This window comes from Notolepis coatsorum, assembly GCF_963971535.1.
Source record: "Notolepis coatsorum genome assembly, chromosome: 1".
NCBI lineage: Eukaryota > Metazoa > Chordata > Actinopteri > Aulopiformes > Paralepididae > Notolepis > Notolepis coatsorum.
In genome coordinates, this window is record NC_140165.1 from 158,407,097 (window position 1) to 158,420,044 (window position 12,948).

Consider the following 12,948-nt stretch of genomic DNA (forward strand, 5'->3'; position numbering starts at 1 on the left):
AAAGGTCTATACAAGCATGACAAACCACTGTATACCCAAATAGTGGTATTGAGCCACACAAAACCACAGCATGCCACACTGTGTTTCAGAAGGACAGTTACCACAGGCCAAATGTGGCCTTTCACAACCCTATTTCTCGTTGTGTTTCGTCTGTTTTTCATAATTAATTATATTACATTGTATTTGTAATAATGAATGTAATTATATTTTTAGAGTGCTTTTGAAATAGCCTGATTGAGACAACCCGCAAACGGAACAAGCCCAGATTATTGTTTTGCCAATGTCCTTAATAAAATCTGTACGTGTGTTTGTTTGTTCCTAGGACCTGCTTGTGGACATGAATGATGAGGGGAAACTGTTTGTGATCTCCTTCTATGAAGGTACTGATGAGACTAACAGAATCGTATTCTCTTGACTTTAGTATAAATGTTGTCATTTCCTTTGAATCTGCTCATCGTAAAGTGTATCATCACGAGGGATGGTAGCTATTAACAAACGAGTCAATTGGGGGCGGCTACGTGGCGTAGTGGGCAAGGCGCTCGCCATGAATGCAGAGACGCTGGGCTCGCCTGTTCGAGCTGCGCAGGTGAAAAGATGCGACTGCTGTTACCTCAAGTACCGGAGGGGACTTGTGCTATGTATGACTTAGTCCACATTGCAGCCGGCTTGTGGGAGGCAAGAAACAGCGTTCGTGACAGGGGAGGGTTGAATTGGATGATACGAAATTGGGATGGGAGAAAATATAGAAAATGGGAGAAAAAAGTGGATAAAAAAATTAAAATAAAAACAAGTCAATTAACCACTGGGTGATGCTCGAGTCAGCAATAGAAATACTGCTTCACTTGGACTAAATATATACAGGTAAAGTTGATGGAAATATATTTGTTAAAGTGTCTCCTGGCCTGTGAGAGTTACATCTGTTTTAGGTGCCTTTAATTAGTTGGTTCCATAACTTCAAATGAATCCGCACTGAAATTATATAAAATTAGATTAGATTAGATTCAAATGTATTGTCATTATACAGTAGTACAAAATAAGTTTGGCATCCAACCAGAGTTAAAGTGCAATATACTATACCAGGGCTGTACAGTGCGAGATATATGTTGCACGTGCTACAGCAACATCCGTCTGTGCGATGAATGGATTTACTTCAGTAGCACTGGTGCGATAGGCATTCGGTTCATATCGATACTCTTATTTTGAAAATCCGTGGTGTCGTGACTCATATCCGCTCAGCTCACAACACAGCAGTACTCGTCTCGCAGTAGCAGCAGTAGCGTCTGGAACGCGGACATTGAAACAGAGCAAGGATAGTGTGGATATTTCGCGACCCAAAACAAATCCCTGCTGTTTTATTCCGCAACGGGTCAAATGCATATAACATGCTTTGCAATCCTCGCCATTCCTTTATGACCACGTCATGTTTAACACTTTGAGTGCCAGCCACGACATAACTCGTTGTATCAGCCCAACGCCTGAATGCCGATCACGACAAATATCGTTTTATTCAGAGTTGTATTCGCTGAGATATAAGCTTTTGCCCTATGTGTGATCTGTCTGTGTGTGCGCGATCGCTGATGAGGAAATAAGAGAATCGATTTTCAGCTCGCGTCTCTAGCGTGCATACGTACACATATACTATAGATAATCTAGCGTTTATTTGAAAACGATTCATAAATAGGGCGAAAAATTTCAACGTTTTTGTGTATTCTAGAATATTCCAGTAAAGGGCGTTTATCATGGAATCTTTATATTTTCCTTGAAAACGAGGGCTTTTCAAAATGCTATAAAACGAAAATGAACCGATAAAAAAACTATCCGCTTCGACAATGTTGACTGGAAAACGAGTCATTGATAAGCGACGGGCAGATTAGACACATAGCCATAATTTAAAACATAGATTAGGCGTTTTAACGCAATCATTGAAGTGGGTGGTGGCACTCAAGCACTAAATCGTGCGCCCCCTGCTGGCACTGAAAGTGTTAAGAACGGAATTAACGTTACGTTAGCATAAGCTAACAACAAGCTAAAACCCTGTTCAGAGCGATAGAGAGAGACAGCAGAGGGGACTGGGAAGGAGGGGGGGGGGGCATTCTCCCTTCTGTGTGTGTGCGCGTTTGAAAAGATCAGATGAAGTCAGACGAGTATATTATATTGATACTAAATGTACTGAGGGTGGACAGAATCAGATAATGTTGATATTTAAACATAAAAAATACAATACACAATAAATGTATTCATGATCATCATGCAACATAAAACAATTGCAGGAACGGTTTGGGAGAGGAAGGGGGTTTAGGTTGTGTGTTCCAAAAAAAATTTACTTAAAGTTTAAAGCTCAATATATCAAAACGTGGCACTTTATAGTGAACAGGAGGTCTATTTGTATTAAAAACAATAAATAGTTTTTCATTTAAATGTCTGGAAGAGCTCAAATCCTTTTTTTCAAATTATATTTTCGTAACTTTTTTTGAGTTGATCTAAATGTTACTGACTGTGTTAAATGGGCTTATGATATCATCTCATATCGATTGCAGGCACCTGCATTGTATCGTATCGTGCCAGATATCGGCAAATATCGTATCGTTGTCCAAAGAATCGATATCGTATTGTGATGAAACTGGTGATTCCCACCCCTAGTAGAGTCCATACACCAAACACCAAATCCCATAATTCCTTACACGTAACAAGGCTGTGTGACGTCAACTTGTCAGCATGAAAATGACAGCCAAACATGGCACTGCAACTAAATAACACAAATACAATAGGCACATTTGTGACTGTTACAAATATAACACGTTTTATACTTGTGCTACAAGATTTTGGCCTGTGCTACAAAACTATCAACCTCTGTAGCACCAGTGCTATGTGCAAAAAAAGTTAACGTACAGCCCTGTATACAATGTACAAGTGATTAAAAGTACCGTAATTTTTGGACTATAAGGCGCACCTGAATATAAGCCGCAGCAGCTAAATTGAATGATGTGTTTTAATGTTTAATTACCATATGTAAGGGTTCGTGCACAGAGGGGATTGTCGGGAAAGAGATGGCTGTTTGAGGAACCTCCCATTTTTTTTTTCTATTTTTTCTCCCCATTTTTTTCTATTTTTCTCCCTTCCCCAATTTCGTATTGTCCAATTCTACCCTCCCCTGTCTCGAGCGTTGTTAGGCCATGCCTCCCACAAGCCGGCTGCAATGTGGACAAAGCCTTGCATCACGTGTCCCCTCCGCCTATTGCTTAATAACAGCGGAGCAGTGCTGCTTTTGCTTCCGTGTTTTCCCTGATTGGCTGCGACACGCCCCGCGGCAGGCGCGGCAACCGCAGAGCGGAGCGGAGCGGCAGAGCTTGCGGAATTATGTAACCGCCCTAATCCGCCATGATTTTCATTCGGCGCTTCAGCTCACCTGGCAGAGCAGCGGTCCTGCAGTCCGTTGTTGACGAGTTCGAATCCCATCAAATTTTTTTTTTAACGTGATTTTTTTTTTTTAGCGTGTATTCTTTCGCCGGTTAAGGTTAGGCATGGTTAAGGTTAAGGTTAAGGTTAGGCATTGTTTCGGAGTTGGTTAAGGTTAGAACGGTTAAGTTTAGGCGCTGTTAAGGAGCTGGTTAAGGTTAGAGTTTGTCTTAGAGAATGGCAATATTCTTTCTATGGTTAAGGTTAGGCATTACCTTAACACGAGGTACACGAGGAGGCAGCCGTCGCATCTTTTCACCTGCACAGCGCGATCTCTCAGCGGCGAGGGTCTGCGTGGGAGAAAGGAAGCTCCCATTTATTAACATTTTTGTTTAAACAGTAACGGTAGCTAGGTACTAACGTTAGCTCACAGAACGATAGCTAGTTAGCCAGCGCCAGCCAGGTACCAACGCTAGCTCACAGAACGATAGCCACGTTAGTTAGCCAGCGCCAGCCAGGTACCAACCCCAGCTCACGGAACGATAGCCACGTTAGTTAGCCAGCGCCAGCCAGGTACCAACGCTAGCTCACAGAACGATAGCTAGTTAGCCAGCGCCAGCCAGGTACCAACGCTAGCTCACAGAACGATAGCCACGTTAGCCAGCGCCAGCCAGGTACCAACGCCAGCTCACAGAACGATAGCCACGTTAGTTAGCCAGCGCCAGCCAGGTACCAACGCTAGCTCACAGAACGATAGCCACGTTAGTTAGCCAGCGCCAGCCAGGTACCAACGCCAGCTCACAGAACGATAGCTAGTTAGCCAGCACCTGCGAAATCGAATGCCAAACTGATGATATCAGGAGCTATCAGTAGCTAGATAACATTAGACAACGCCTCATGCATTAATAAACTAAAGTGAATAGTTCGTTGACTGGGTCATTTTGTTTAATGCTTCAGTTATGTTGAAAGAGGAGCTGTATGAAAGGTGCTATACAGACTTCCGGTTGTGTGATGTCCGGGTAGCAGCTTGAATCTTGAGTTCCTCAGAACCCCAGAGATAAATGACCCAACAAACAGATATTGTCAGCAACATTTAACGAGTGAGACGGTAAGAAGTCTAAAGATGAGCCCGAAGAAACAAAAGGCTAAAAGAAATACCAAAACCGACTCTGGAAACGAGAAAGATGTCACAGATGAACAGGCTCGTCAAACCAGCTCTTCCGACACTGACGAGGAAACAGAGGGAGAGGAATCCGCGATTCTAAAAGAATTAAAAGATCTAAGGAGAGAGAATAAAGAAGCACACAATGCCACTCAGTCTTCAGTGAGCAAACTTGAAACATCTATGTCGCAAGTAACTGAATGGATTGACAAAACAGAAGGTAGAATTACGGTAATTGAAAATGAAATCACGAAACTGGATGATAGTGGAATGAGACACCAGAGGGCGCTCAAATACCTTGTAAAAAGAGATGCAGAAATTACTGCAACCTGTGAAGACTTGCAAAATAGACTCAGACGCAACAATATCCGGATCTACCAAGTCCCTGAAGGTTGCGAGGACAAGGATACTAAAGAGTTTGTGAAGCAGCTATTGACAACATCCCTGAAAATAACACCTGAACTTGAGTCTGAGATTAAGATAGAAAGAGCGCACAGATCACTGACGGCCAAACCGAGAGATTCTAGCGCTCCCCCGCGCTCTATCATTGTGCGCTTTCTAGATTTCAATATCAAAGAACAGGTGTTACAGCTCGCATGGGGACAATCCGTCACATTTCAAGGGAAAAGGATCTATTTTGATCACGATTACTCCCCAGACCTGCAAAAGAAGAGGGGTCAGGTGCGTCACGTCATCAAACAGCTGAAGGAAAAGGGGATACGCGCTAATTGCCCATACCCGGCACGACTCAGGATGACAACAGAATCGGGAACGAAGGTGTTTGACTCGCTGGTGGATGCAATTCCCACACTAAAAGAACTGAGAATTCATGTCCAAATCGACGAAAGAGAGCAACTACAAAGAGAACTGACAAGGGACAGGTGGCGAATACAAAGAAGAGGGCGAGAGCAGCGAACGAAAGGAGCCATGACGTCACTATCTGCCGCAGACCTAAGATCATTTATGGACGATAAAGATGAGTAAACCAGTTAGATATAGTAATAGTAGACTAACGAAATGTTTACAATAAGTGTAAAACACAAGAAATAATGGACATGCTGCTGACTAATATGATTATCATTTACCCTGAGTATTAATTACCTGTTGGGAAAATTTAAATATATCAAATCTACTTTAATTTATATGTGGTTCTGAGGCCAGAGACTGAGCCATAGACGGATCACACTTAGCCTGTGTTATCAGGCAAAGGTTAACCCTATACGCTCGTGGTTAACTTCTCTGCACTTAGTGCAATATGCTCCCTGAGAGAGAAAGCTACACCTCTCTAGAACATCGGGAGATTATTTCATTTGTGATTTATGTAAGACAGCTTACTGGAAAATTGGAAGCCCTAGGTTTTCCCTTACAAGTGAATAGGGGACCATTTTGTTTTGTTTTTTATGTTGTATACTCTTTGACAAATGCCTCAAGCTCATATACTATGGAAGATAGATCTATGTTGTACATACGAAATACAATGACATTATGACAAGCCTTAAATGTATTAGTTATAATATAAATGGTCTTAACAACCCAATAAAGAGGAAAAAACTTTTTGGACAACTTAAGAAAATGCAGTGCTCTATAGCATTCATTCAAGAAACGCACTTATCAATGAACGAACACCAGAAACTGAAGAGAGAATGGGTGGGCCAGGTGTATAGTGCGTCCTGTCAAACAGGGAAAAAGAGAGGAGTGGCTATTCTATTTAACAAATCAGTATACTTCACCAAAGAAAAGGAAATTGCAGATGACCAGGGCAGATATGTTATGGTCCTGGGGTCAATAGGAGGATCAATCATAACCTTTCTAAATATATATGCACCAAATGAAGACTGCCCCAATTTCTTTAAAGGTATAGCCTCACTTTTGGCTGGTAACGCCAAAGGAATTATCCTTATGGCCGGTGATTTCAACTGTGTACTAAATCCAAAAGTAGACAAACTGCCTGTAGATTGTGGACCCATTTCAAAAAAATCTAGATCACTGAATGCAATGATAAAAGAATTTGGACTTATAGATGCATGGCGTTTCCACCATCCTAGGCAGAAAGACTTTACCTTTAGGTCTGGGGTCCATGGTAGCTACTCTCGGATAGATTACTTCTGTATTTCCAAGCAAGATATTGACAAAGTTGAATCATGTATCATTGAACCAGCGACCATCTCAGATCATGGACCTCTAACTCTTCAACTTAACCTCAGTACCAATAAAATCTTTAAATATTGGAGGCTCAATGTATCCATGCTGTCTGACTCTCACACACGGGAGAGGATAAGTGAAGAACTGAAGAGTTATTTTGATCTCAACAATAAGGGGGATGTCTCACCATCAATTTTATGGGACGCGGCAAAGGCTGTAATGAGAGGTAAAATTATCTCAATTTCAAGTGCACTAAAGAAACGGCGAAATGAAAAACAACAGAACCTAGAAAATGAGTTAAAAATACTAGAAAGGAAACATAAACTGAACAGAGATGAGGAAGATTTAAAAGCTCTACTAACCTGCAAACAAAAACTAGATGACCTGTTGACATACAAAGCGGAAGGAGCCCTTAGATTTGCTGGTAGGAATTACTATGAGATGGGAAATAGGGCAAGCAAGCTACTGTCATTCCAGCTCCACAAAATACAGTCAAGTCGGATAGTTCCAAAGATTAAACACCCCAGCACACACATGGAAGTAATGCAAACGCAAGAAATTGCTAATGCATTTGCAGATTACTATACCGACCTCTACAAAGCACAGCAATTGGAAAACAAGAAAGAAAAAATCAACAACTTCTTAGATAACCTTAAACTTTCTAAACTATCCCCAGATGAGGCGGATGAGCTAACCTCCCCTATTACGGAGAAGGAGATAGGGGAAACTATTCAGATGCTTAAGAACAATAAATCACCAGGTACAGATGGGTTTTCAAATGAATTTTATAAACATTTCACTGAACAATTAACACCAGTATTAAGTGTAGTTTATAACTATGCCCTATCTGAGAGAGATCCACCAGGAAGCTGGTCAGAAGCTATTGTCTCGGTAATACATAAAGAAGGTAAAGACCCCACAAGATGTAGTTCCTATAGGCCCATAAGTCTCCTTTGCAACGATTTCAAGATATTGACATCTATACTTAAAAAAAGAATACAGAAACATATAATAAAACTGATACACCCAGACCAGACTGGCTTTATCACTGGTCGACAGGGTGCTAACAACATCAGAAGAACTTTAAATCTGCAAACAGTGGCTGGATCTCGAAAAGAACCATCAATGCTTCTCGGCTTAGATGCCGAGAAGGCATTTGATAGAGTTGATTGGCTGTACCTTGAACTAACATTGAAAGGTATGGGATTCAATAACACATTTATAGATTGGATAAAATGTTTATATAAAAATCCTAAGTCTAGAGTAAGGGTGAATGGTCACTGCTCTCACTTCTTTGAGATACAGAGAGGGACACGCCAAGGAGACGTTTTGTCTCCATTACTATTCGCGATTGGCATAGAGCCACTAGCGGAGATGATTAGATCAAACCCTCAGATACAGGGAATAGATGACCAAAAAGGCATTACACACAAGATCTCGCTATTTGCTGATGACATTTTACTTTATATCAAAAACCCTTTAGAATCAATTCCAAACATAATGATGGATTTAAGAAATTACGGCGAACTGTCGGGTTATAAGATAAATGAGACCAAATCAGAAGCCATGATGATAGTGGGAACATGGCCAACACATCTGAACAGTATAGCACCCTTCCATTGGGCTAGAGACGGATTCAGGTATTTAGGAATCATTTTGACTCCCAGCAGCAATCAGTTATATCAAGCAAACTACGAAAAGTTGATTGTACAAATCAAATCAGACATGGCCAGATGGGACATTTTACCTCTCTCCCTAGTGGGAAGAATAGAATCAATTCGAATGAATGTGCTACCTAGACTTATTTTTCTCTTCCAGTCTCTACCTATACCAATACCTGCCACTACCTTTAAAATGTTAGATAAACTCCTATCCAAATTTATCTGGCAGAGGAAAAAACCTAGAGTAAGGCTTAAAACACTATGTTTGCCAAAGAACAAGGGTGGTCTTGGTCTACCAAACCTAAGAAACTACTACTGGGCAGCTCAATTACGCATACTTGTGCATTGGATACAAAAGGACCTAGATTCAGGATGGGTACAGATTGAGCAAAACTCAATTCCAAAGACCCCTCTCAGATCCATAATATTCCTGGGGAAAGCATACTGGAAAAAAATTAAGATTGGTAACAAATGGATTACAAATACATTAAAGGTATGGGAAAGTGTAAGGAAAAAGGGGGGAGGTCCACGATCAATATCTAGGGCCATGCCAATAGCAGACAATACAGAATTCCGGCCAGCTATGGAGGATGGGGGTTTTAAAAAATGGGCGGATTTGGGCCTGGTTACTATCAATCAATTAATGGAAGGAGACTGTTTTAAATCGTTTGCACAGCTACAGCAATGTTTTGATCTACCTTCGAAAGACATGTTTAGATACTTTCAAATAAGACACTATGTAATGACTCACAGTGAGTGGGAAGCAATTAAGAGACCACCAACAAATGTGGAGCTGTACTTTATTAACACAATAGAAAAAAACTTGATGGAAAGAAAGCAGATATCCAATATTTACAACATGTTACAACTAGACGATCCAGGAGACACCACCTATATTAAAGAAAAATGGGAGTTGGAAGCTAATGTGATCATAGAAAATGAAGAATGGGAGGACAGCCATTCAAGCAATCATAAAATCACAAATAGTCCAATGTGGAAGGAGTTTGACTGGAAGGTCAAGGTCAGGTACTTTAGGACTCCTCAAGTTCTCTCCGGATTTGCTGGTGGGTCCTCACCACTATGTTGGAGAGGATGTGGATTGATCGGAGATCATACACATATTTTCTGGGACTGTCCAAGGGTGCAGACATTTTGGGTGAATATCAAAAATGAGATTAAAACCATTCTAGATCTTGACTTACCTCTGAATCCATCGTACTATATCTTGGGATGTATACCGAAAGGCACATACTATGGAGATACGTTATACATCTTGAGAGTGATACTGTTAATAGCAAGGAAAATGATAACTATGGCATGGCTACAAAATCAACCACCGTCAATCAAACAATGGACCAAGAGACTGAGACAGATGTATACAATGGAAGAAATGACTGCACAATTACAACTGAAAAAAGATATGTTTATGCAGAGATGGTCACTTGTAACCTTGTACCTGGAGATACACTAGCATGAGTCTGACGCCCTCTCTCTCTTTTTTTGTTGTTCTTTTTCTTTTTTTTTCTTCTTTTTGCTAAATTTATTTTTCTATTTATTTTTTCGTTTCTTATCCTACAAAAAATCCCAAAAAAAAGAAAAAGATTGTAAAAATCCCTCCCCACTGGGTTGTTTAAGAGGCGTACTCGGATTATACAGCTTATTTTGATTACGCTGAATACTTTGAAAACAAATTGAATAAGAGGGAAGAGCCTGAGTAACAAATGTCATTGAATATGTGAATCAAGTATATTATACTGTATGATTATTGCAATGTGATGTTCATTATGACACAAAATAAAAGAAAGTTCAAAAAAAAGAAAGAGGAGCTCTGAGCTGCTCATACACTAGACTCTTGCCGTAATGGTTTGTTGACGTGGGTCTGTGAGGGGGAGGGGGAGGGGCAAGGCGTGCACTGCTGCAGCAGATTTAGGAGTCTGATCTGACGGTCACAGAGCTGAGGGAGCGCGCCCAGTTAGCTGTAAAAATCCGGTATATATAAATGAGTACTACTGAGTAATAGTGCTAATCTGATGTATGTACAGTGTTATAGTATTATGTACAGTGATACAAATTAGTATATGCAGATATGTACAGACAGATGTGGATAAATATATATATATGGTATATACAGCATTATTGTACATGCTAGCAGGGTTATATGGATTATATGTAGGTATATAAAAAGGATTATATGCAGGTATATTCAGACAGATGTGGATAAATATATAGCATATACGTTAAATATATGGTATATACAGCATTATTGTACATGCTATCATACTGTTATATGGTTCTTATATGAAGTACACTTTCTATAAACTCTGATAATATTATTATTATTATGTCATTTGGACATTGGTGCTGTTAACACATTCTGTGCCACGCAGTTTGCCCATCTTATACCACTCTCTGCCAGTGCTGTAAGCCTATGGAGTCGCTCACCTTCTTTGCAGGGCTATAACTTTTAAAATATTATAGCTATATCGACATTACTATGGCCCATTCAACATCGGGTATCTATCATTCCGGATGTGGGAACGTTATATTTTCCCATTCATACATTGTCGTGTTAGTACCGTCGTGAATATAAGTATGTTTTTAGAGTGTAGAGCAGTAATTCCTAGAACGTGAGTTATAGGCCCCGACGCATATTATACATAATCGATTGGCGTTTCGTTCCTATACACGCTATATAAATTTTTTTAAATGCATTTGCTCGGTATACATTATGCTCCATCATGTGTGAAGGAAAGGGGAGGGGGGGTCGTTTATGATTCCTTGATTGTCAGTAACGGCTTTCTTTAGTACGACATACGTTGATCAGATGGATTGCAATGAAATAAATGGCCAATCGAGCTGGAATTAACGTTCGATTCCTCTTACCTGTGGCCAATGAGTCTGGAGAAAAAATATTCCAATTATTTGATTTCGATCTGCTAGATCCATTTTCCGTTTGTATGACACTAAACGCCAAAAGCATATTGATTATTGCGTCTCGAAAGCGATCCAATGCATTCGAAGTGTTTGTCTGGATCAACATAACAAGATAGCTCTGCCGGAACATTTTCCCAGATGCACAGAGCACCACATCCGGTTTAGAGTGGAGTGCAACTCGCCCGAAATCCACCAGGCGGCGGTATTGAGGCGTTGAATATCAGACAGAGTCCAGCTGGCTCCCGGAGCCTTGCTGGATGAATTATGAATGCCAATAGCGAATACAGTAAATAACGCTCATAATAACGAGTTAACTCGTTGGCGCTCAACGATTGACGGCCAATAGCGAGTTAACTCGTTAATGGCGCAGAATGTGTTAAAAAGTTTACTTTGATTGACAGTAGACAACTGTCCATCTGACCCGCAGGTCTACAACGTGTGGTTCTGTTTACGGAGGAGAGGCGGGTCTACAAACTGCTGTGTGAGAGTGAGAAGGCCCAGCTGGCTGAGCAGGAAATCATTGTGGCTCTACAGGATGTGGGTGTGTCCCTGGTCAACAACACCACCGGCCAAGAAATCTCATTCATTGGCATCACTAGGTAGACACTCACTCACTCACTCACTCACTCACTCACTCACTCACTCACTCACTCACTCATAATCCATGGGTGGGTTTTATAGTTGCACATTGTAAGCACGTTCCTTACTCGATCATTGATGACGTTAACAATCAATGAGTCAATTAATTATAACAAAAAATACCAAATTTACCAAACAATAACAAATGTATTTGTTTCCTCAATCAAAAGGTTTATTTCCACACTATATATTGCACACAAAAAAACATGTCACTTGCCACTTAAAAAATCACAAAAAAGTATGTATTTAACAAACTCAAAAATCTTCTAAACACGGTTTTATATTAACACATTGGGCGCCGGGCATTGTGCCCATCATTATACCCAGTCTGCCAGCACTGTAACCCTATGGAGATGTTTACCTTATTTGCAGGGCTATAACTTTTTAAATATTATAGCTATATCTGCATTACTATGGCCCATTCAACATCGATTATCTATCGTTCCGGATATGGGAACGTTATATTTTTTCATTCATACATTGTTGTGTTAATACCGTCTAGAATATAAGTATGTTTTAAGCTTTTCTGCTGTAATTCCAAAAACGCTAGTTATAGGCCCTGACGCATATGATAGATTATCGATTGGTGTTTCTTTCCTATACACGCTATATAAAAAAATTCAAATGTATATGATCGGTATACATTATGCTTCATCATGCGTGAAGGAAAGGGGGGGGGGGTCGTTTATAATTCCTTGATTGTCAGTAACGGCTTTATTTAGTATGGGTTGATATGTTGAGCAGATGGTTTGCAGTGAAATGAATAAACAATCGGGCTGAAAATAACGTTATATTCCTTTTACCGTTCGCCGATTAGGCTGGAGGAAAAAGATCCCAATTATTTGACGTCGATCTCCTACATCCTTTTCCGGATTGTACTGCGCAATAAATGCCGAAATCATATCGATGATTGCGTTTAGAAAGCGATCCAAATGAGTGTTTGTCTGGATCCACGTAACAAGATATGACTGCGCGGCTAAGTGGCGCAGTGGGCAAGGCGCTCGCCACTAACGC

The 12,948-nt window shown here is 40.5% G+C and overlaps 1 protein-coding gene across 1 annotated transcript in view; it reads left to right on the plus strand.

Annotated features, from left to right (window-relative positions):
• The window catches only part of vps13a (vacuolar protein sorting 13 homolog A), a 381,735-nt gene that overhangs the window by 274,300 nt on the left and 94,487 nt on the right, over positions 1-12,948 (plus strand). The window contains 2 exon segments of the mRNA XM_084308048.1: positions 323-380; positions 11,723-11,894. Of these exon segments, the coding sequence (XP_084164174.1) occupies positions 323-380; positions 11,723-11,894 (230 nt within the window).